The sequence below is a fragment of the Mirounga leonina genome, unplaced genomic scaffold, assembly GCF_011800145.1.
Source record: "Mirounga leonina isolate KUSES-001 unplaced genomic scaffold, KU_Mleo_1.0 Mir_125, whole genome shotgun sequence".
NCBI classification, from domain to species: domain Eukaryota; kingdom Metazoa; phylum Chordata; class Mammalia; order Carnivora; family Phocidae; genus Mirounga; species Mirounga leonina.
Window position 1 is genome coordinate 72859966 of NW_023270305.1, and position 25820 is coordinate 72885785.

General features: G+C 40.6%; 1 protein-coding gene across 28 annotated transcripts in view; it reads left to right on the forward strand.

Moving 5' to 3' along the window:
* The window catches only part of MAP4K4 (mitogen-activated protein kinase kinase kinase kinase 4), a 190891-nt gene that overhangs the window by 128009 nt on the left and 37062 nt on the right, over nt 1-25820 (forward strand). For 11 of the 28 annotated variants that reach the window (XM_035001817.1, XM_035001818.1, XM_035001819.1 and 8 more), the window contains 8 exons: nt 1040-1118; nt 4515-4690; nt 7077-7149; nt 8533-8743; nt 20581-20742; nt 23518-23604; nt 24179-24391; nt 25353-25514. In XM_035001817.1, the coding sequence (XP_034857708.1) occupies nt 1040-1118; nt 4515-4690; nt 7077-7149; nt 8533-8743; nt 20581-20742; nt 23518-23604; nt 24179-24391; nt 25353-25514 (1163 nt within the window). The remainder of the gene's footprint in view (nt 1-1039; nt 1119-4514; nt 4691-7076; nt 7150-8532; nt 8744-20580; nt 20743-23517; nt 23605-24178; nt 24392-25352; nt 25515-25820) is intronic. The other 17 variants (XM_035001823.1, XM_035001832.1, XM_035001833.1 and 14 more) reach the window with 6 other exon arrangements.

Here is a 25820-nt window from a genome sequence, read left to right on the forward strand (position 1 = left end):
TTGTTTTTTTGTTTTGTTTTGTTACTTGTGAAATTTGCTTCTCCTTTGAATTAACTGAATGCCAACTTCATAAAATTGATTTTTGAGCAGAGACAGGGGTAGAATTGCAGAGAATAGAGATAAAACAGCATTATCTGCTGGTCCCCTTAAAAAGGGGGGGTATACAAAGAATGTATACTTGTCTGCTGCCTAGTTGCTGCTGAATAAATATTTGTTGAATGAATGAAAAAAATTTCCAACGGCTAAAATTTAGTTTGCGGTACAAGAAATGGATGTCAGTCTTGACCACCATGTGTTTCCTCATGTTTCCGTCTGAGGAATTGAGACGGGGGTGTATTGCCGGATCCTTTGTTTCAGTTTTCTTTCACAGTGGGAATAGATTGTCTTCTTTGGCCCCCATTTCCCAGCTGCCTTGTAAGATTCTCATGAAGGTAAATAGACACACGAAAATGCACATTACCTACTGTGAGATTGCGTGCACCTGACATAGCTTTATTGGGCAAGTGGTAGAAGTATAAACGGTACTTGCACAGGATCAAATAGTCTGTTTTATTCTCTCGTCTTTGCTCCTTCCTAGCACTACAGCGAACGAACAGTTAACATTTCTGGAGGGCTTCACAGCCGCTTACTGTGTCTAGGCACTGTATGAATGCCTTTACAAGCAGTGTCTGATTTAAATCCTCACCACGACCCTGTGACAATAAAATTATTTTCATTGCGATCTTATAGATGATTTAGAAACTTAAGCTGTTCACTCCCTTAAGACTATAAATCTGTATTTATCTTTGATTTACAAAAACTTTCCAATGTCAATTTGAAATTGTGTATTCTTCTTGTTGCTCTTGACCTCCTTATATTTTGCTGTGTTTAAATGGGGAACTCAGGTTATGCCCTAGGGTTCATATCTGAATGTCTAGACTGCTTGACATAAAGATTGTCCGTCAGGTGATGGGACAGCACATTAGATATTTTGAGTGAGCCCTAGAAATAAAGAATGAGTAAAAAGTGCCATACTGACGTCACCGTCTCCTCTCCCCAGCTCTCTGTGACATGCATCCAATGAGAGCACTGTTTCTCATTCCCAGAAACCCTCCTCCCAGGCTGAAGTCAAAAAAATGGTAAGCTATGTATGCTTTGTTGTTGTTGTTGCTCTTTCCTTTTACAAAAAACTGTTACTTTTCAGTTTCACTCCAGTACAAAACTCTAGTCATTCCAGTTCCCAAAGAACATAAGAGCCAGTGCCCTGAAACACCAATTAAAAAGTATTTTTTTAAAATGTTTTTTTCTTGATAAATTCTCTTTTAATTACAAAATAGTAACAAGTGACCATAGGAAACACTGTAACATGGTTAAAGAAAAAGTTTCATTTTAATATTTAAGCCCTCTTTTAAGTATAATACATTTCTAAGCATTTTCACATTCAAAAGCAAAGCTGTACTGACTTTGAAGCTCCTCAGGTGAAATGGGATTCGAATGTTAATGGAGGCATTTACTCCTAATTGTTGCAAAACATTGAAATTAGGTGCATCTTTTTTCATTCCAGAAATGAAAAGAATGGTCCTGTCTTTGGGCTGCCACTTTTCTCCCTGTGGCCCTCATATATTTGCTCCAGAAAAGTCACTTATCAGTGAAGGGCAATGATGGTGACCTTCCCTGGCGAAAACTTTAAGAATTGTGGTGGTGCGGGAAAGTGTTGATTTGGTTTAGTTTTAAAAGTGTTGAGGGAAAGGGTTTTTCACCTGAGAATTTTGCTTACTTATTTCCTCTTGAACTTTTTTCTGAGTGCTTTCCTCTCAATTCTGTCTCCACTCAGGCTCCTCGTGCATGTGGGCCCTCTCCCCTTCTGTTCCCGTTTTCCTGGGCACATCGGTCTTATTAGTGCTCACACCTGCTACCATGGTGGTCTTTTCCCCTTCTGTAACTATTCTCACTGGGTTTCCAGTGAGTGTCGTCTCTTCTTGGGTTTTCGACTCTAATTGTGAAATATGCAAAAGATCTCAATTTCAAGCCTTTTTCTCTTCTGGATTTGGTCTTTTAGCTCTTGCTGTCTGTTCTTTTCTTCTTGGTTGCTCATTTTCTGATGTCCTGTAGTTCTCTTTTCCCATCTGTGGGCATTATATGCACACACGTATTTTTACTCTTGCTTCTTTCACACTTCTCCCTGTTCCTGTCTCTCCCCACCTTTTGTTTGCTGGCAGGATTTTTCTCATTCTTTTTATACTGTCTTTAACCACATTCAACTCCAGATAACTGAGCTTATCTAGTTCCACTTACCAGGTTTTAGAGAGTTCTCTAAGGCAGTATGGTTGCCAAGATTTTAGCCCCGGTTGGTCTCTTGTATTGAAACTTGATAACTCTGGACATCTATGGTGGCCAGCCCTAGGGAAACCAAATGTATATAGTGGGCATCACCAAGGAGTAAGCTGTGGGGCTGGCCAGCTAAATTAAATAATGCTATTTTTTTAAAAACGGAGTTTATGCTCTGTCTTCAGGGTACCTCGCAATTCACAAGTCTTGTCAGCTGGCCCCACTCTGATTATTCTGTCCATTACTTGCATTTGGGGATTAACCACTCTGTGCATAATACAGTGATGTAAAGAGACAGATGTAGATGACAGATTCTTTCTGTGTTCTTACATGAAACTTTCTTTAAACTTGATTAGATGCATTTTCATCCATTTAAATCATTGTTCTCATTTTACCCAAGTATTCCAAAAGATGAGATGATTGCACACATAATGTTCTTCCTCCTTTCTGATTGCTGTCTTCCTATCCACCAATGTACATTGCTACTGCTGGTTTTGGAGAAGTGATCAGCGAACTCTCTTCCAGCAGAACTTAACAATCGATTTTAAAGAAAATATTGTAGATCATTGATTCCCAAATGTTAATTTTTAGACTTGGTAGGTAAGAATCCCTTTGGAATCTTTTAATTTAGGGTTTCAGCCTTAGTGTTTCTGGTTTGTTAGGTCCGAGGAATGACCCAGGTATTTGTATTTTTGATAAACTCCTCAAGTGGTCTTTGTGGGCAGTGGAGTTTAGGAATCTCTGTGTTAAAAACAAAGTCCACTACAACATTCTCATTAACCACAGGATAAAGTCACAACTTCGCTGATGACTTTGAGAGCCCTTCTCTGAGCCGACCCTGACCTATTTTTCTGTTCTTTTCCACTTTTCATACTAGCATCAGAAAATGATTCATTACTCTCTAGTACTTTTCTACCTTTGTTCATGTTGTTCCTTTCATTCTGGAATGGTGGCTTCTCTCTCCCATCTCTAGAATATCGACTATCCTACTTTTTTTTGATGTCTAACCTCCTGTAGCAGTAGTTCTTTTCTTTCTTCCTCTGGCAGTTTGATAACACATCTGCTGTTGTTTGTACATAGATTTCCTCCACTTTATTTCCTATGTGTATTTCTTACAGAGCCTAGCATAAACAAATGTAAATTGTTGATATATAAATATTTGTTGAATTGAAAAAAATGGTAAGTTTGAATGGAAATACAAGACAGTAGACATGATTCTTAAAAGCAGTGAAGTAATTGGAAAGAACTGAACTAATTTTCTAAATCACATTTTTAAAAGACTGAACAACTCATTCATTCAACAAAAATTTATTACATACCTCTTGTGGTCTGCCCATGCTCAATGTTGGGCATTGCCGACATTGAAAAATCAGAACCAATTCCTGACCTGTACCTCAGCAGAGGAGACAGAAACATAAACATGACATGTACAGTCTATTAAATGCAGACAACCTAGAGGAAAGGCTCCTAACTATGGGGATGTAGGGGTAGAGTGTTGCCAGGAAAGCCTTACCTAAAGAGACGACGCCTTACCTGAGTCTCAAAAGATAGGATGGGTGAGTGTCTTGGCCAAGACCAGGGATGGGGGTCATCATGAGCCAGGCATGGAGAAACAGGCAAAAATAGTTGTAGCTGGTAGGGTAAATGTAGGTGACAGAATCCTTGCCCTCCTTAGAACTATTACGTATTTCTACCTCTGTACATTAAGCATAGAGAATTGATAGATAAATCAGTTGGAAACTGATTGAAATGTCTTATTAACAGGTTCAAGAGCCCCAGCATTTGGTCATATACCGACTCCTTATCTCTATGTCCATCCTTGTCTTCCAGGTTCCAGACATCTGCTGTCCTCTGTCTGCCTTCATTTTCACAAAAGCCTTCCTTTACCCCCTTGCTTTCTCCACCTCTGTGATTCAATGATTAATAAGCAACATTACATTTAAACCCAGTTTGTTTAAATCTGACTTCCTTCAAAGCTCTCTTTTGGTGATTTGTTGTCGATGATGTGGCATAACTCTTAAACCATGCTTAAATAATGCTTCTTATCCACCATGGTCCCGAGTTCCTAATATTTTCCTGTGCATTTGCAGAATGTTCACAGTGAATTCTGAAGCTCTTATATGTTTTCAGACTAATAATTCACTCATATTATGGAGTCTTGCTCTTTGCAGTGGAAATTTGATGATCTTTTTTACTTCCTCTTATAGGTCAAAGAAATTTTTTAGTTTTATAGAAGGGTGCCTGGTGAAGAATTACATGCAGCGACCCTCCACAGAGCAGCTTTTGAAACATCCTTTTATAAGGGATCAGCCAAATGAAAGGCAAGTTAGAATCCAGCTTAAGGACCACATAGACCGGACCAGAAAGAAGAGAGGAGAGAAAGGTATTGACCTGTTTTTATTTTCATCTTGAAAAAATAATATTTTAGGTTTTTGCCACTAGAATAGGTTACTCCTTTTCCACCCAGGAGTGTGTGCTCCCTTGGCCAGTGCTGGAGTAGCTTGTCTCTGCTCTGCAGGTCAGTCATGAGCATGAGCCTCAGGTCCAGCCTGGCTCAGGTCGAGCTGACTGGAGCTGCGTGTTGTGTCGCCAGGCGGACACCAGATAGAAAGCGCTGTGGCTGGTCAACACGGAGGGGTGTTTCTCTCGTTCCCCCACAGGAGCATGTCTTTGTGCTGCTCTTTTTCTTCATTATGGGCGTTCTGAATACATCACTCAAGGTTTATTGAGCATCAGCTGTGAACATCTGCATCAGTATGTTCACCCATTTCTCTCCTGCTCAAGAACCCTCTGGGTTTCTTATTGCTGTACTCTGTGCAGGTGGCGTGGTCACCTGACTACTTTTCTCTCGTTACGGCACAACATGAACATGCCCTTATGCCAATTATTTAACATTCCTTTCTGTTCCCAGTATCTTGGTTTTATATCTTTACATGTTCTGTGTCCACCTGCTTGGAGTGCCCTCTGTTTACCTCTGTCCAGCAAGGTGTAGTCAAGCTTCGTCACCGTTTTCACAGCCCTTCCTAAGGCCTCGAGCTCACAGTGATCAAAGAATTATGAATTTATGAATTCTTACCATAACTTTACAGAAAGACATTTGAATACCTGGCATCTTGATAATGAATTTTTCTTGACATTCAAACTTTAAGGTCAAAGAAAAAAACTAAAAAGTGCAAGTTCAAGGCGATAGAAGAGTTGTTCACAGTCCTCTTTGGAGGTCTGTTTGAGCTTTTTACATGTTCATTTCAGTCTTCAGAGCTAAATCATCAGTGATGCTCACAACAGCTTTTTGGCCCTCTGATAAATTCAGTTATAAACGTAATTAAGCTTTGTACGTTAAGCTATGTAGTTACAACAAGTGAACTAAAGTTTGTAAACAAAGCTTTTTCTTGGGAAAAGGTTATTTGTAGATTGGATCATTTTCCCAGTATGTATTTTCTTAATAATAGCTGACAGTCCTGGAACATTTGCTGTGTGCCAGGCATTTACTGGCTACTCAGCCTGGAGTCTCGTGCACATTTGCAGGTGGGAACAGTAGAGCACTTTATCTTCATTTTCTAGTTTTCAAGTCACAGTGGCCTTTTTTCCCGCTTGGCATTTATTTACCTTTCAAATACCCTCATCCCCTTGTCAATAAGGAAGAACTTATAGTACAAAATTTTAAACATAACACAGTACTATTTAAAGGAGTCCAAAGATTATTTAGGTTGGAATTTCCTTTGGAAGATAGGCTATTTTAATGTTCTTTAAAATTACATAGTTTTGACTGTCTAGCAATGAAAAGAACTAATGTCATATAGAGAGACTCATGAATTTGTAGAAATATTTATGTATAATTGTATATGATATAGACTGCAACCCCATTTTAAGTTCTCAGATTTGTTTTCTTTAACCAGGACACCGATTTTCAAGTTCTGTGTCTGAAAAAAGTTGGAAATGTGTTTTGTGAATAGATTGGTTTTGTAAATCTCTTCAACCTTTTTAGTTTTGATTGCTCTCTGGAGTGCAATGCTCCCTCAAAGTTGGGTACTGACGTTAGGTACAGCGTCCAATAAGATGGGCTGTTACAAAAAAAAAAAAAAAAGATGGGCTGTTACTTTGGGGAAAATGGCATAAAACCTGTTGAAGTGAAAACAGGTTGCTCATGTTGAAATTTGTGCTTTATCTGGTGAGAGGAGAGCAACTTTTCTCTCCTTTTGCTGTATTGTTTCTGCATCAGTTTTTCCCCGGCTTCATCTTTGTAAATTTGTGGGAACATTTGATTCATGTCTTTATGCTCTGAGTGCTTCCTGCGCTTCACCCGTGGTCAGGCCTGCAGACCTTTCTGCTGGGCTCTAAGTGGTTCCCTGAGTGCCAATAATAACCAAATGATGTCTCCTAGTTGCCTTGGTTTGGGCTGTTAAATCTCTTTCTTTTGCATTTTGGCATCAATGGGACTTTCCGAATTTGCTGACTCTTTGGGACCACTTTTCTTATGTGTCAAGAGCTTGAGAGCCCCTCTCACAGCCCTGGACCCCCTCCCCAGTGCATCCCATAAGGAGCTGTCTGGAATGCAGTAGAATCCGCTCTTCATGCGGAGTAAGGGTAGCCCAGGGAATGCTGCCGTTCACTCTAGGAATTGGATGTCACACTTCTCCTCTTTCCAGGTTCTCTGTACACGTTATTATTTTCATAAAGGACATATTGTTTATTTTTTGCTGTAATGCTATTGGAGATGCATGTGTCATGATTTGTGAACTGTCCCGTTTATCTTGCCCTTTTCTTTATAGATGAAACTGAATATGAGTACAGTGGGAGTGAGGAAGAAGAGGAGGAAGTGCCTGAACAGGAGGGAGAGCCAAGGTAATGATAAAGCCACTCACTGTTCAGCTTCCTGCTTATGAAGAAATGGTTTTATATCGATGCCAGGATTTCAAGAAATCTTCAAGTACCTTGAAAGTGCCTTAACATCTCCCCCCTCTGGATCCTCGCATCCAGTGGTGCTTCCCCGAGATTGCATCTGGCAGCGTGTGGGGCTGCATTTGGTTCTGGGGACGGGGAGCCTACCGCTGGCGCTTGCTGCTCTAGGAGGCATGGATGGTACGCGCTGTGCAGTGTATAAAAGAGTCCTGTTCACAAAGACTTGTCCTGCCCAGGGGCCAGTCGGGCCTCCGTTGAAAAACACTACAATCTTTCCCAAAATGTTTGTTTTGTTTTGTTTTATTTTGCTTTTCCCACAAGTATGGTTATCGGCAATACAGTTCTTCTACTTGTGTATATTCTGCCCTGATCCATCTTACAGACTATGTTTTGGGTGTCTGTGACTTCCCAAGGTACAATGAAGCAGAAGGTTGAAGGTTTGGTAGTATGAACCTTAGAGTAACTAATTATTCAGAGAATGGAGGGTTTTAAAATTTTAATAATGGTCTTGCCTGGCAGTCCTTCATGCCTTCAGCTACACATAACTTGACTCACTGGACAAAAAGAGCCTGGAAGGGTATGTTGAAAGACCTATGGAGACATATGTCCAGGCAATGGGAGTTTGAAGAGAGCAGATGAAGAGATAAGAAAATGTACTGTTAAAACTCCATATGTTTTTCTTCTTACATAGAATATTTGAATCCATTTGAGACTAAGTATTTTGGAGTAATTTGAACTGATTTCGTGAGCAGTGTAATTGTCTTGGGTAGGAGCATGACACAAGGAAAGAGGCGGTTTCAGGAGATTGATTTGCCATGTTTTTCTGGGTATCGGAAATGGAGCCGTGGCTCTCAGCAGGGAGACCAGCTAGCGGTGATGCTGTTTATCTGTGCCGCGGCTCATTCTTGGGACCCACTTGGGCTCAGCTGCTTACTCTGGAAACAGGCAGTGGGAGAGCATACATGGTAAGACTTGGTAGGAAGTAAGGTGGTCAAAGAGGAAGGTGGGTCCACTTCTACTCATCAAGTGGGAGAAGGGGATTTCCACCTTTCCTTGTACAGAGTTTGAGTTGATGTGAGAATCCTGAGTAGAGATGTCTTATCAAGCAAACATCCAGGATGGAGTTGAAGATACTTGTGAAACGGATAAAAGATGTAATACTATTGAATGTAGATACAGTTATTCCCATGGGTTTATTAGTTGAGCCTCAGAGAGGGAGGAACTCAGTAGGAGGATGAATAGAATAGCAGGCTGAGGCCCCGGTCTCACCTGGAGGGCAGAGTGATCTGTGCGCACCCCTGAAAGCCCTGCGTCCTCCTCTTCCAGCTCCATTGTCAACGTGCCTGGTGAGTCGACGCTTCGGAGGGATTTCTTGAGACTGCAGCAGGAGAACAAGGAACGTTCCGAGGCTCTTCGGAGACAGCAGTTACTGCAGGAGCAACAGCTCCGGGAGCAAGAAGAATATAAAAGACAGCTGCTGGCAGAGAGGCAGAAACGGATTGAGCAACAGAAAGAACAGAGGCGGCGGCTAGAAGAGGTGGGAAAAGGGAAACGTCCAGTTGGTTTTCTCTTTCTTTATTCACATTGGTAGCCAGACACTCAAAGGGATGTTTTCTGTGGCCTCCTGACATAATACCTTTCCCCTGGCTTACCTGTTCAGGTAACTTCGGAGGGAGAGCTTACACTTTTGGACTGGCAGGCCTTCACATTCCTTGTGGTCTTCGAAATGTTTTCCTTGCTTGTAAAAACTTAAGGACCTGCCCCACAGTTACTCATCAGCATATTGTGCTTAGATGCAGAACAGCAGGGGCCCAGAGATAGCATCATACCAGTTCTGCAAAGGGTGTTTCTGTTTGTGGTTTAAGTTGGCGAGCTCAGGCTTGACCTGATTTCTTTTCTTCTCTTGGCCTCTGGGTCTAAGTTCATGTGTACATATTTTTCTGAAACTTCAGACTTTTTCACAGGAAAACATTTTTTCCAAGAATGCCTTAACTTTAGGAGTTTTTTTTTTTTTTAAATGAATGCCTCAACTGTAGCTCCATTTAAGAGTAAGGGATGAAAGGGGCACCTGGCTGGCATAGTCAAGTGGAGCTTGCAACTCTTAATCTCAGGTTGTGAGTTCCAGCCCCATGTTAGGTACAGAGATGACTTAAAAATAAAATCTTTAAGAAAAAAGAGTAAGGGATGAGAAAAGAATTACATTGGGTATAATACACCTGCTCTTCTGTAATCTAGTTGTTAATGTAGTGGAATTAGTTATATTCTGCAGTGGGAAAATACATTTTGTACTACCTGCTCATTTAATTCATTAATACTATTAACATTGGTGCTCTGGTTACCCACAGCGTTTTCATTTGTAATTCATAGAAACGTCATTTCTCTCTATTTCACTTGGGGCTCAAAAAACACCTTTTGATTTTTTTTTCCTTTTATTATGTATTTCACAGCTCCAGATTTCTCATTCATAGTAGTTTCTGTTTCTACTTAATTCATACACCTTGATTCATATTTCCTACAGCAGAAAAAGAACCCAAAACAACAAGAAAGCCCTGTATTGATACTAAACAGTGGAGGTTAATGTAAATAACAACACATGGTTTATTACCCAAGTTATTTAAGAGTATTTTGGGGTTAGGGGGAATCTTTATGTGTTTTGTAGTCTCAATCTGAAAACTTTATCCTTTGTTCCTAGTTTAGAAAACCAGTGCCTTTCTAACTAAGGAGACTGGAAATATTCAGCCCGGGCTTATGGAAGAAAACATAGGACGTAACCTTCCTCTGTAGGAGGGACAACATTGCTGTTTGTGTAACCCTTTTTGCAGTTTATTTGCAAACTCTTTTGTAGTATTTTTGAGGCTCTTCTCAGTGCTCTTTGAACATAACAGAAACCCAGAGTGGCCCAGGGTTTATTGAAGTTGCATGTTGACCATTTGAACTTCGTATGTGAGAATGCTTGAGTGTTGAGGCTCCGGCTATTTCTAGTACTTTATGCAGTATTCTCCACTGTCCATTTAAACCCTAGGCTGTACTTTGCCTAAGGACACGATACAGGTTAGTTTGGTGGTTTATAACTTCAGCTCAAGCTCATTTGTAACACATGCCACGGAAATTGCTTTCAGGCCCAGTGGTAGTGAGACAAATGTCCATTATCCAGCATCTATGGGGAGGAGGATTGCAAAGTGAAGGCCAGCATTGGTTAGAGGAGAGAGACTGAAGTTTGACAGCCATTTTGTTTATTAGTTAAAACAAAGACTAGAGGATTAAGGATGTCTGCTAAATGAGAACTTTGGACTTTACTTGCTTCAATTAGCCCTTTAATTTCAGCTTCTCAGTAAAAGTTCAAACTCAGAGTCACCTCTTGGCACCTCTTAAGCAGGAAAGATGGAGCTGGGTATGAAAGAGGGAACATTTGCATGAATAGAATCCACTAATTTGGATTCCTGGTGATCTAGCTCCTCTTTACTAGCCCGGGGTAATTAAGTGTTATCTACACTCTAGGTCCCAGAAGGTAATTTGGGAATATTTAAACCATAAATCATTTTTAGCTCTTTATTGGCATTAAAGCTTCAATCAGAACTGTTTGGGGAATAGGGATTCCTTTTGTTATTAACAAAGTAGATAGAGATGGTCAGCCCTAAGTCATAAGATAAATGACAATTAAAACTGAAAGGAGAGGGGCGCCTGGGTGGCTTGGTCCATTAAGCATGCAACTCTTGATCTCAGCTCAGGTCTTGATCTCAGGGTCATGAGTTCAAGCACCGCCTTGGGCTCCATGCCAGGGTTAGAGTCTACTTAAAACAAACAAACAATCAAACAAACGAAAACCCCCCCAAAATGAAAGATAACAAATATTTGTCATTGACTAACAAAAAGAAATGGCCCAAAAGTCGGTTGCAGGAAAACTGAGTACAGATTTTCTTCTCTTTGCAGGTGAGTGCTTTTGCCCCTCATGGGTCCTTCATCTTTTAGAAATCAGTATGTGTGGGGCACTTAGGTGGCCCAGTAGGTTAAGTGGCTGCCTTCGGCTCAGGTCGTGATCCCAGGGTCCTGGGATCGAGCCCCACGTCGGGCTCCTTGCTCAGCAGAGAGCCTGCTTCTCCCTCTGCCCGCCGCTCCCCCTGTTTGTGCTCTCTCTCTGACAAATAAATAAATAAAATCTTAAAAAAAGAGAAATCAGTATGTGTGTATACTCCCCTTTTCCTTTGCTCCTTGAGATGTGCTGCTGCTGGCATCCCTCTCCTTTAGCTTCCTCCACTTCCCTCTCGGCTCCTGTGTGAACTGGAGGTCTTAGAAGTCTTTGCAGATATTTTCAGGCTGTCTCTCAGTTTAGCTGGAAATGAGGTTTCTGTTTCTGTTTTCCATTTTCCTTGTTGCTTTTGGTTGGTCCCAGGCTGAAAGGGGGAGAATGCAGAGCTCAGGCAGCCGAGTTCACACTGGCAGCTTCGGTCCAGTCCTTTCCTGGACCTCACAACCCCTCAAGTGGTTGAGTCTGCTCCCCAGGCTTTCTCATCAGGACCCACTCAGGGTGTTCTCCGCTTACTGAAGTACTGCATCCAGATTCAGAACCCCATGTGGTAATGACCCCCTGAATAAAAAATGTTAATATGACTGTATTACCTTTCATATTTAGATGCATCATCATACCTCTGCCTCAAATAGAATGTTGCCCCTAGCTCATTTTTTTTTTCCGTAAAAATTTTTCACAGGCCAGCTTTTTCTCCCATTCCATGCTTTCCCTTTTTTGGGGGGGGGGGGGGGGGCGGCACAAATGAAGAATATTTAATTGTATTGTGTTATCCTAATGGTTTGTGCTCTTGTTCCATTGAGTCTTGATTTGATATCTATTAACTATTTTTCCCTACTCCCCTGACATCTACATATTTGATTAGCATGTTTTCTCATTCTTTGTCTATTTTTAATACAAATATTAAGAGCAAAAGATCAGTGGTCTAAGTTAAGATTACTACATTAGTTGGTATGCTTGGATATGTTTTTGAACCTGTTACAGATTTAACTGTTTCTTGTCTAGTCTATATACTTCTTCATTTTGACCTCATGGAAACTTACCAAATTATTAGTAAAAGCAAGATATGTTTGTGGTTTGTTTGCTACTTTAGTAAACTTCAAAAAAAGACAATTTCTTAGGGAAGATTTGTTTTGAGCAAGCCTTTGGTGCCATCATAACAACAGCACCTTCTGGTTGGGTTATTTTAACGGTGTATAAATGATCTTTTTAGTATATATAGGAGTCAAAATCAAACTTTCTGTTTAAGGTTAGAATTTATCCTTTCCTTTAAAGAAAAAAAAAAAAACCCAATTCCCTATCTCTTCCCAGTCTTACCCTTTGGGAAGATGACCCTGTGCCTGTGCTCCGTAGACTGTTTTAGCCCTGGGGTTGCCGTTGTCACTTGGTGATTTTGGTTGCCTCAAGTCGGGGGTCAGTGTCAGCCCCAGCAGTTTCTTTGCTTTTTATTCCATCAAGAGGACACATGGTTATATTCATTTCTAGCATTTCTACCAGTTCCAAAGTGACTGAAATTTTAGAGAGGTGGGTGGAAGTGGAAGAAATTAAAAGCAAAGGAAAGCAAGAGAAAAATGAGATCTGTACTGAAGCTAAATTGTACCATGAGGAAAATAAACTTTCTAAGAAAAAAATCAATAAACTGCCCAATGTATTTGTTGGCTCTATCTTGGAAGGAAGACATGGTGGACTCCTTCACCCCTACAGGGTCTTCATGTATCATAAAGAAAGAAGAAACATTTCCTCACCCCTCTTTGCCTACACAAAGGCCTTTGTGTGGCAGATCATGACTATCTCACAACAAGAGTACACACTAGCACAATGCTACCTTTTTTTTACAGTTCAACCTGTGATACATGCATTGGGGCGTGCAAGTGCACCTACAGCCCAGGCCTTGCTTTCTGTCAAGTTGGCAGCTCCGGGTTTTTTGCAGAGGGTAGCTGTCTTGTCTTTCAGAACTCCATAAAAGTTCTCAGGTGTTCTTTTGACATCCTAGTCTAGTGTTTGGTTATATTTACAGCTAAATTTTCTAAGAGTTAGCTTAATTCAGCAAATGTTGCTTGTTGCCTCAAGATGGGGAAGAATTGTCTTTGGGGAGAAGCAAATAGTTTTTCTACTAAGGCTTCATCAGAACTTGTACAAATAAACCTCAACGATTGGTGGTATATCTGTGCAGTAAGTAACATGACCTCAAAGTGCGTGGAGGTAGCTGAATGTGAACAGGCTGGTTTATTAAAGTCGGTTTCTGCTAAAGCCAGTAAGTCCAGTGGAGTGTGTTTAAATGGACCTCACTATTAATCAGTTGACCTATTTAGAAAAGTTTTTGGAATTGTGAGATGAAAGCATTACTTTTAAATAGCAAACTAGAAAGGGAGCCTAATTAAAGCATAGCTGGAAAAGTACATACTTAGGCATGCTTGGGAAAATTTAAGGAATAGGAAATCTCTTTACAGTTTGAGAGATTTGGAAATCACTTCACAGCATCATGCAGTTTTTCAGTTTGTTTGATTTTATTTTCAAAGAGTGATTTAAGAAAATAATGATGACATCAGTTTGCAAATGCTTCACAGGATTATATCATGTTAATCATTCCTAGTGGGGAAAGCCTGAAAAGGCATGTCTGTTAGAGTCTCCTAGGTTTTGTTACTTGAAATCACAGGCATAAGGTTAATCCAGTATGAATTGATGTTACTTAGTTGATGGTTGACGGCATATGTGTTTTATTTTTGGCTACCTTCTTTTGAGGTTCTATTGCAAGAGGCCAACTTTTCACATTAATCATCTATTAAGATACATTTACTAAGGGCTTTCTTTTAGTTTTAATCATCCTTCCTCCCTTAAATTGAAAGCCTGTTCTGAGTGAGGTGGTTTTTATGGTTGATAGTTTAAAATCTTGCTCTGGGTCCAGTTTACAGTTTCAAATGTTAAAGCATAATGTGGAAGAGGAATCAGTAATTGCGTTTTTTTTTTACTTTAGCCTCAGTGTTGTCAACCAGTTGGTTTGCAAACCAGAACTTGCTTAGTGGTCTATTCCTAGGAAACTCAGCACTTTCCACATTGTCTTGTGGATTTTTTTTAAAGTGTATGGTTTATGAGACTTGAAGGAGAGGGACTGTCTAGTTTATCTTTGTGTACTGATCATGGTGCTTAATATTTCTCAAATGGATGAATTGGTCATTTGTAGTCCTAGATGCATCTCTGGAAAGAAGGGACTTGTTCTTGAAGTTTATGCCCATTCTTAAATGGACTTTGGGGCTTGAGATCTCTAATTTGAGTTCCAGAGACACCTTAAAGTACTTTAATGGACCTTATAGAATATCCTGAGGAAGAGGAATCAGTGTTACACATGAAACATGTGTTGTAAAAAGTATGAGGCACTATCCAAATGTAATCATTATTGTTTAAGGCTTTATGTACTCAACAAGTGATCTCAAAAAGATGGCTTTAGGATTTGATTGGATCTTGTTAGGACATAGAGATAGGAATGGATTCTTTAGTCTTTTATTACTCTAAATGCTAAATGGCATCCAAGACAGCAGCAGTTTTGTCTTGGATGCCATATGTTCAGTGTAAGAGTTAGATTCAACTGAGAAAAGTATTTACTATGATATCTATGACAGAGTGAAAAAGATGAGTGAAACATGATTCCTGCTCTCCAGGAGTTTATGGTCTTTTTTGGTGTGTTGATCTTGTAACCAAGAGTATGGTACTTTCATAGGGAACAGAAGAAAAAGCCTTTTGGAGGTTTTCATTTGACAATTGAGAACATCAGTTGTAGCCTATTCTTGTTTGTAAGTTGTTTGCTTACTGTTATTTTATGGTGTGCATTTTGAATTAAACTTCTGATAATTTTAATTGTGTTAATTAAAATAAATAATTACATAATAACAATTATATTGACTTTGGAAAACAGTTTGAACAAAAACAACATGATGCTTATCTCACTTCCATTGAGAAATCCTGGTAAAGTGACAGAACAAACAAAAATGGTATAAACAACAAGGACAAACGAAAACAAGGAAGGAAACCAAGTTGTGGAAATTAGATAGTGCATGGAAGAGTGAAGACTGTAAGAAGGCTAGTACTGCAAATTCTGGAAGAGAGTCAAAAATGAGAGGCAACAGGTGAGGCGGAAAGCATGTGTATGTGGACAGTTAGATTCTCCAACCCCAGGCAGCCAGGCTGCTGTGTTCCTTCTCCTCGGCCGGAGCAGATACAGACTTCCTAGAAAAAGTGAACAGCAGAGCATCAGAACAGAGAACTCCGGCACAACTGAGTATATGGAGAGAGGGGTACTGCAAGCACTCTCACCTTAGCTCCCATAGTGCTGGCAACCACACTTATCACAGAAGCCACCTTTTTTTCCTACACCTGCTGCTCAACCCAGGCAGGAGATTGGGAGGATGCTTAGAATATTGCAGAGATTCCTCTGTGGAGATACCGACTGGCCCAAGGGACATAAGGCACCAATGAAATGACCATACTGCCTCACATCACCTTGCTCTAAAGCTTAATAGTTACCAAGTGCTCTCCACAGCCCTTAGGTGGCTTTTTACTGTCTTACATGTGAGTTGGCAGCCAAGATTGTGGGCACTGAGAAAAATCTTTAACATGAAAGATTCTAAGACAAATGGAAGAAGGACCTTGAGGGAAGTAGACAGTGTAGGGAACAGAGTAAATATTTCACACATATGCACATGCACAGAATCTTAATAGTCTTAGAATGAGAAGAACATATATTCATGAAATAAGAATGTTCAGAAAATAAGAATTTTTGAAAAGTTTTTTATAAACTAAAACTCCCAAAAAGTAGGTGTGTGTCTGGGGCGGGGGGGGTGTTAAGTTTATGGGGAACAGAGGAGAAACAAAATCAATCCAGGGGCTTTAACTTCCATTTAATTAGATGGTCCAGGAAATACTATAGGGAGAACTATGAAAATAATTCAAGGAAAGTTTTCAGAACTAAGAAATAGAAATTTCTGGACTGAAAGATGTACTGAGTACCCAGCACAATGAACAAAAAAAGACCCATAAAAACGCACATACATCATCTTGACATTAAGAATGTCTGGGATGAAAAGAGGATCCCTGAAAGCCACGGTGGGGGGAGCCAGGTAGAGGGGTGTGCGTGGGTCTTACACTAAGTATCAGGCATCTGAATGGTCTGAGATTCTCCAGGAACACCGTCAGAAACTAGAAAATGACATGGTTATACTTGTGGAAACCTGAAGGAAAATTACTTCCCTCAGCCAAAATTATATGTACATTGTGAGGGTAAAAATTCTGTGCCCTGGCCTGCAAAGTCCCTAAAGCCTTTGGCCTTGTCTTCACTCCTCCTCAAGAAGCTACTGGAGGATGTGTTCCCACAAATGAAGAAGAAGGTGACAAGGGCTCTAGGAAATGGGATCCTGTACAGGAGAGAGTTGAGAAGGGCTCCTAGTAAGTTTGTGGGCGAGTACAGGATGCCTGAAGAGCAAGCAGTGTTGGTTGGCAGAGGGGAAGAGAGTGCTGTGAGAGTAGTCTCTAAGACTGAAGGAAAGAATACCTGATTGACTTTGACCATATTGGAAAGAGGTCTGTGGGGGTATAAGACTTGACAGATGATTTTGTGATAGACCCATAGAAAGGCAGTGAAACAGATGACAACAACAACAAAAATAAGGCAATTAATAGCTTCCTAGAAAACTCAAGTTTGCCTTGAATATGGTTTTTATTTAACCAGAAATTATTACAGGACTAGATTGGGAGCATAGGATGGTGCTGTATGATGGATATTCTTTAGGAGAAATCAATAGATGGTATCTAAAGTGGAAAAAATTTTTTAAATAGCTCTCTCATGATCGTTTCTCCCAGACCTCAGCTTGGCAACATCCAGGACTCCCACTGAAGTTGTTTCCCTCCTGGCTCTCTGGAGGAGTCCTTGCTCATAATAGCCAGAGCATCAGCAGAGATGATGAACCCCTTCTTCCTTGCAGTCATTTCACTTCTCTTTCTAGGATTCCATGGTGGACCCAGCAGAGATGAACCCCTGTTCCTTGACCCCAGCAGAGATGAACCCCTGTTCCTTGAGTCATTTCACTTCTCTTTCTAGGATTCCATGGTGGACTACAACTTCTCAAAGGACCCCTCTAACCCATTTTGGCTTCTTTGTTGTCTAAAAGTTGTAAAATTCGGTGTCCGTGTATAAAGTTCTTTGCCTCCTCTGACCTGTTCCTATTAATCTGATTACTTGGAACCTAAATTCTCAGAAGCTAACGGGGAATTTTAAGGGTATAGACATTGCTTTCCTTTCTTTTTGTTTCCCTTTTCTTCATTCTCCTGTTTTCCTTTTGTCTAACTTGGAAGAAAATTGTGTACATACCTTATTAGGTAGCTTTCTGTCCAGCTTTGTTGTAATTGTGGGTTCTTTCTTTCATCCAGAGGTGAGGCCCTTCTTGCCTGGCCTGCCAGGTGTTTGCTAAACCCAGTGTATTCTAGCAAGTCATTTCTCTTTTATAAACCTTAAAGTGTCCTGATTATTGCCAGCCTTGCCCATGATTGTTCTCAGAACTAAGCAGTGCTGAGTCTCTCTGTAAAAATCATAGGGTACATGAAACCACTGTCACTCCTCAGGATGGAAGCTTCCACAGAACTTCCATGTTCACCTCTTCAAGGAAAACATACCATTTTAAGCTTTCAAACTGATTGAATGAGAGATTCTTCGTGTTTTTAGGTTTATTATAATGGAGGCTTTTTGTTTTATTTTGAATGTCTTTATATTCAACAGAGAAGTTCTGAAGCTAGGAATACCTGAAGGAATTAAATAATTTCTATTTAAAGCAAAGAAACCGGTTTCCCAATTGGCAAAACATAATGATTTTTATGACCAGCATTAGAAAAATGGTTGTGTTAGCTACTGTATATTTGTTATAAGCGATGTACTGGTAAAAGCCACTCACTTCTTTTTGCTCCTGTATCGAAAAGGCAAAAGATAGAAAATAAAAGATCTAACTTAATTTGCTTTGAAGTAGAAAGGCTATAGTAACACTGCTTGAATGAGATTCTCATATTTCTTTTTTTTAATTTTTTTTATTTTTATTTTTTTTAAGATTTTTATTTATTTATTTGAGAGAGAGAATGAGAGACAGAGAACACGAGAGGGAGGAGGGTCAGAGGGGGAAGCAGACCCCCCGCTGAGCAGGGAGCCCGACGTGGGACTCGATCCCAGGACTCCAGGATCATGACCTGAGCCGAAGGCAGTCCCTTAACCAACTGAGCCACCCAGGCGCCCCGAGATTCTCATATTTCTTACCTCAAGTTTCTGTGTTACATTGCTCATGAAGTCCTGGGGCTGGGGGAAGTGGTTTTGTTTATTTTCTGGTAGCTGGTTTTAAAAAAGAAAGACCTCCCAGGGGTGCAGGGCAGTGCTCGGGCCTGGTGCCCTGAACACAAGCCTCACCATGGCAGTAGAGAAAGACCTCGGTACAAAAAGCCCTCGATCCTGAGTTCTTTGGCACGTAGGCGGTTGCTCTCTGTTGTCCTCCCTAGATTTGATTTTGAATAGGGTCCTCTTTTTCTCTTTTTTCAAGATTTAAAAAAAAGTACAAAGGCATTAAGCCAGCAAATGACAGGCAGCAAGTGCATTGTACGGGGCAGTGTAGGTGTTTGAATTTAATAAAGATGCCTTGGCTGTTAAAGTTGTAATTTCTAAACAGACGGGAACTCAGTTCTTTTTATGACCTCCACCCCCACCCATGGGAACTGGTGCATTTTTGTGCATTGAATTCTAAGAGCAGACAGTGTGGGGGAAAAAACCAGTGAAATGTATGGAATAAGAGAGGAAGGTGAGCCAAAAGCTGATTCAGGACTGTATTGAGAGTAGTGGTGATGTGGTACTTAGCCGAGAGAGGCCAGGTACCAAGTAATCCTCTCTATCCAGAGGTTCCACACATAAGACATTTCTGTACATTTCTCAGGAAATCATTTTAAATGTCTGCCTTCAGAATGAATGCTTGTGGTGGGGATGGGGGTAAAAGGGACCCAGAAGGAATACTGAAACTATAATAAATACCTACTTTTATACCCATTATATATATTTGCATCTAGTATCTCCAGTAGCTTTATCCCAAACTTTCTTACTTAATAATCTCAGTATCACATTAAAGTTTGTGGTAATAATATCAGCTTCTTGTGTCTTAAGAAATTCGGTAGCTGTGTATTCTTCAGCACTTTGTGGTCCGACATAGTAGCCACTAGCCACATGTGGCTATTTAAACTTAAATTAACTTCATTGAAATAAAATTGAGAACTAAGTTCCTCAGTTGTGCTAGTCACATTTCAGGTACTCAGTAGCAACCTGGGGCTCTTGGCTACTCTAGTGAATAGTACTGAAACCGAACATTTTCATCATCCCAGAGAATCTCTTGGACGGCGCCAGTCTAGAGGCTAACATTTTTCATATTCGTGAGAAGAATTGGTTAATTTATGCTTCATACTGTGGAAGTAAGTGCTTTATTGACAGATATCTGGGGCTGGATGGGACAAGTGTTCTCTTCTGTGGGGTTACATAGGATAGCCGGGATTAGGAAGGGCCGTCAGCGTGAGTCTGGTGATGAGTGGCACCAGCCTCCCCGTTGATAGGATGCACGATTGGGTCTGGTTAGTACTATAGGCACTAGAGGCAGAGTGGCCCTTCTGGCCGGGGGCTTGTTTCCTGGGTGACACTGGGCAAGTCACTTAACTCTTCTGAACCTGTTTTCTCATTTGCAAAGTAGGAGTGAAATACCTACTTCCCAGGTTTGTTTTGGGAATTATGTTAGATAACGGAAATGGAGCAAAGACTATCCGACACTCAGCACAGTTCAAGACACATAGTAAGCATGCGTGCCATAGCAGTTTCTTACATTCATAGTAATAATGCTGGCATTTGTTACCCTTGTTGATGTCCGTTTCTCTTTTTCCTGATATATGCTTCCTTTCCTTCTTTTTAATTATTTCTTACCTTTCTTTGCTCTATTTCTATTCTCTTTTATTCCTTTGTCTTCTTTTTCTTTGGCTTACCACGGGCCCTGTGTAATTCTGTTAGCGATATGCAAGGATAAAGAATTTCCTGTCCCTTGGTTGCTCTTTTAATACAGTGAAGAATGGGGAATAGTTGATATCAAAATGGAACCAAACCGTGTAAAGATTCACAGAAATAGACCACCTTTGACCAATATTTATGAGGACGCTAGTACATAGGGGCCAAGGGGCAGTGTGGAAATCACTGGCCAGTAGAGCTCCCGTCATTAGCACCTACCTGTTACTGGTCAGCAGACTGTCATGAGAGCTATAGGGGGAAGATCCCTGCTGATTACATATCTTCGCTCCTGTAGCAACAAAGGAGAGAGCGGGAAGCTAGAAGGCAGCAGGAACGTGAACAGCGAAGGAGGGAACAAGAAGAGAAGAGGCGTCTAGAGGAACTGGAGAGAAGACGTAAAGAAGAAGAAGAGAGGAGGCGGGCAGAAGAAGAAAAGAGGAGAGTTGAAAGAGAACAGGTTAGTTCACAAAAGAATGTTCTACCCATGAATTTTTGAGGTTTGTTGCTTAGTAGAGTTGGGGGATTTAGGGCAAAAAGTACACACACGTGAGCGTATGCACAACCCATTCAGGACTTCAGAGGTTTCAAAATGCTGAAGCACAATTGGAAGCACAGCAACAAATTGAGTCTCATCTTTAAAAACTGATGGATAAATCTTTACATTTAGAAGCCTTGAAACCGGTCGAGTGGTCTCCAAATAGTGTGGTACCCAAAAGATTTCTGAAGATGTCTTCTTGGGTTTGGCTTAAATGCTTTGAACCCCAAATATCTGGATGATAATTAACCTTTTCTCTAGTGAAATTAAAAACCAAACACAAGAGATGTTTGAAGTATCCAGCAGCTGAATATTGTAATAAACATATTTGCATATAATGCAGTGTATATCTCTGTAGCATTAGAAAAACTAATAACATTGTGGTTTTGTTTAGCCAAAAAAGATCATCCATGTTTTGATAATACTTAGAGCATTTTATTGATGCCAGCTATAGTTGTCTTTAGAAATCTCTGTTCCCTGAATCACCTGGGCGAATAAAACCTGACCGTGCTTTTTTGTCTGTGCTGTCCGTGGGAGCCCCTCAGAGCCTCTTCAGCTCTCACATCTCTGAATTGATCATTCTTTGTTATGAGGTTTGGGTAAAAGAAAAAAATATATGAATGGGGACTGATTTAAATAATACTTGAAATTCGTACTTAAGATACTTATGAACAATGGTATTAACTTCCAAAGTTGATTATTCGGCCGCTGTCCTTGATACTAATCATATGCTTCAGGTTTTTTGCATGTTTACCAGTTCTTCCTAGGAATTTAAGTGATACTTTTTATTTGTTACCTTATTGACATTCTTGGCCAGTTGAACTTGGTGTGTGTTGGGGTTTTTTGTTGTTGTTGTTTTTTTGGTTTTTTTCCCACATTGTAATTTTTACTTGGGGACTGCAAAGAGGTGTAAAATGAGCTTTTAAAAATTAAATGTCCTCGGGATAATTCTTGCAATTCAATGGTGAGAGGCAGGTATGAAAGTAATAATCTTTAATGTTCTAGGGGCAGTCATTAGCTTTTGTGTACAGCAAGTATTCTTCACCTCTTAAAAAAAATAGCATCAAAGTAGTTTCATTCTGCTTTGCTTATTGTTTTGCAAAATAGTCCCCGTGTTAGCAGTGCTGTGAGAAATGTGTCATTTCTGCATTACGTGTGCATGTTTGTGTATATGTATAATTGTATTCTTTGTGCTCGTTATATGTTAGGACCTTTGTGATTTGGATAGATGTGAATTTCCTGGTTGTCATTGTGTTTTGAAGGCAAAAAACCCCCAACTGTGCTAATTTGATCTTTCAAGTTATGGTTCAATGCTGTCTAGTTCCAAGAAGAGATGAGTTGGGATTCAGATCCCTTTCTCAGCCGTTGCAGGGGAAGGCCACACGTCACACTAGGGCAGTGCTTGGCATAGCATGTGCCATGGATGGCTAGACTTACAGGCATGGGGCTTGGAGCCCAGTTGGAATCAGATTGACTTTTTTGGGCGAAATTTATTGTGTAAGATGAAGGTTTCTAAGGAAATACATATGTCATGATTTGTGTTATCCACCATTCTCTCAACCAGAATTATTGCTGAACTAAAACTTCTGTCCAGCCCAGATTTATGGCTATTTTTAATTTTAAAGTGTGTGCCATAGTATAAGTGGATGGTCAGCATTAGACACAGTAAAGACATAATCTGAATTTCAGAATAAAATTTCTTATAGACCCTTTAGTCTACTCCCCTATGGAGTAGTTAGCTTTTTTCCCTGTTGAAAAGGAAGGAAACTTCTTTTGTTTGTATTTCAAAGTTGTTTCATGTCTGTGTCCTATTTGAACCTCACAAAAAATCTTGGGAGAGTTACAAAAGAATATTCTTGATACTCATTTCTCAAATGAGACAGAAAATGTGAGGGCTTTCTAGAGGTCATAGGTAAAGGTTTCTTGATTTCCTAGTCTCTTAAATATGCATGCAATTTCAAGGTTGGATTTCTCCTCTTTACATATTTTGGGTGTGTTTACCTGTTTTCATTGTTGCAGAGACTTGTTTTCTTCCCCTTGAAAATAGGCTTCCCCCAAACCCCCCACCTACCCTGCTCCCCCCAGACATACACACACTCTGTCATAGTCTCATCATGAAGAGCCTGGACTTGTTCATTTGTGAGAAATCACCTGAGTCTGGTGTCCATGGACCATGGCTTTCAGAATTAGTCATTCTGTGTACCTTCTTTGTCATAAGAGAAAACACAAATCCTGTTTGCTCTGTTTTAGTATCAAACAGGTTTCGGTTTGGGGTTTTAAAAATTGGCAGTCCATGCTAGTTATAAATAATGACTAATAAGAACCCTCTGGGGCAATGTGAACCCTCTGGTTTATCTAATTAAACTCTTGATTTCTCTGGAGTCTACCATCCTTAAGAGGAATATCATGGTCCTTTGAAATCCTGTTTTTGTTTAACAGCTGTGTTCTAACAGAAAAATTTTCAGATACTTTTGTATATATCAGTGGAGTGTATATCATCATTTGTTAGACTCTTTAGATCTTGGCCAATTTGATGATCTTGGGGAAAATCCTTCACCATATGCTTTGGAATATATTCATCACTAAGTGAATTACCACTGAAGACCATTGGGGCAAATGGTTCTTGGTGCTCCATTCAGGTGGCTCTGATGCTTTCCTTTTGGATAAATTGATTGCTGGGTAATTTCTGTGTGACAGGAGTATATCAGGCGACAGCTAGAAGAGGAGCAGCGGCACTTGGAAATCCTTCAGCAGCAGCTGCTCCAGGAGCAGGCCATGTTACTGGTAACGCCCTGTATCTGTCTTGTTCCGTAGCATTAGGGCTTGTTTAGCTATCCCTCCCCTGAGCTTTGGGCAGAGCTGTGGTGATCACCAGACCATTTTGGTTAGTGCTGTGGACTGACAGGCTCAAATGGAGACGTCCTCTGTGGTCATGCTACTTTGGGCAACTTTTCGAGGTGGCTTCTATATATTTATTTCCCTGTTAAAGAGTTAACTGTTCTCTTGGTAGATAGCAAGGTTTTGAATAGAACTTGGCATTCTGTGAACAAACTAGAATGCTAAGGGCTGAAAGCTCTACGCACACACCATAGGATTTTTGTCTAGATATTCTTACTTTTGAAACCACCGAAACCAACTTTTAATTGAATTCTTTCTCTGTCCAGTGATACTATGGTTAGCAACAAGCTGTCAGATTTTTCCACAGGTAATATGCCATTTAAAATCCCAGTCATTTTGCTCTGTTATCAAACAGGGGGGGCAAAGGGCATTGTCTTTTTAAAAAGTCGAGAATGAATCCAGAGAAGAGGCGAGCTCTGCAGTGTCCCATAGATTTAGTGTTCTCCTCTCCCTCTCCAAGGAGTGCCGATGGCGGGAGATGGAGGAGCACCGGCAGGCAGAGAGGCTCCAGAGGCAGTTGCAACAAGAACAAGCATATCTCCTGTCTCTACAGCATGACCACAGGAGGCCGCACCCGCAGCAGCCCCAGCCACCGCAGCAGGAAAGGAGCAAGCCAAGCTTTCACGCTCCCGAGCCTAAACCCCACTACGAGCCCGCTGACAGAGCTCGAGAGGTATTTTCTTTCCTTCGTTGCTTAAACGTTGATCCGGTGTCCACTGTTCCCTAGAAAGTAATAGAATGATGCTTAGGAACTGTGTAATACTAAGGCTAGAATGGGGCATAGAGACCAGTTATGAGCCATTCTCTTGGTTTCCTAGCTGAGAAACTGCGGTTCAGAGAAGTGAAAGGACACTTGCCCAAGGTCTCTTATCTGCTTAGTGGTTTTTCCACAGATGACTAGAGTGCCTCTGTTAACAAATTGCAGAGGAATTGAACACTAAACAGAGAGAAGATTGTATGGCAGAATCATTCTTACAATGTAAACAAAGGGAATGGTGGCCTGGTTAGCTATTTTTCCAAAACCACAATGAAAATAAAGTGCGGCTGTAGCCCAGTTTACTAACTTTTCACAGACTGATTTGTCACTGTACTGGCACATTTGGGCTACCCAGAGCCTCACAGTAAGGATGTGGCAAAGCAGTAACTGTTTGGGGATACTAGGAATAGGGGGACCTGGGCAGCTTCTAGAGTGTGTTTAAACCTGGCCTATAGGTGGCATCCTTCTACCATGTCTTACCCTAATTCTAGGAACAAGTGTTCTGCTGATTCTGGAATGCCTTTATTTTTGGTAGAATAAAATGTGTTTTGGCTTCCTGGTGATAATCTTTTAATCTGTTGTTAAGTTTGTTGTGACATTAATTTTTTTTTCCTAGTTTGTCATCATGTACAATCTAAGAATTCTTGCCAGGAGATTTTAAAGGCTTAATTTTTATCTTCTTAAGTATTTCTTTATCTGAAATCGAATTTTAGCCCTATTTTATTTGTCCCCTCTCTTTTTAAGCCACCCCTCTCTTTCCTCATAGTTGGAGAAAAGAGAAAATTTCTCTCTAGGGCCCTTCCACTTTCAGGCTTTCTTTGGGATCTCAGCTTTTCCCTACTAACACCGAGTTATGTCTTCTAATTCTCTGATGCAGGTGGAAGATAGATTTAGGAAAACTAACCACAGCTCCCCTGAAGCCCAGTCTAAGCAGACAGGCAGAGTATTGGAGCCACCAGTGCCTTCCAGATCAGAGTCTTTTTCCAATGGCAACTCCGAGTCTGTGCATCCTGCCCTGCAGAGACCAGCTGAGCCACAGGTAGCAACAGCCACGTGGCTGTGGGCCGAGGAGACTCACACCATAGCTCACTAAGCCATGGGCCTGCTTGTAATGTTGACAGTTTGGTTTGTTACCACATTTAGAAAGAAAAGAGATCAGTAGGAGTGATTTTCGATTAACATACAGGCAGTATACCCTCAGTTGATAGAGGAAAGGGGAGGGCTTTTTTGTTTTTTGTTTTTTAAGATTTTTGTTGTACTTACTAAGAATATCTAGACTCCGTGATTTCTTCTTTTAGTCTTTTTGTCTTCCCTATCTCAGATGTTCATAAACAAGTGCCTCCTT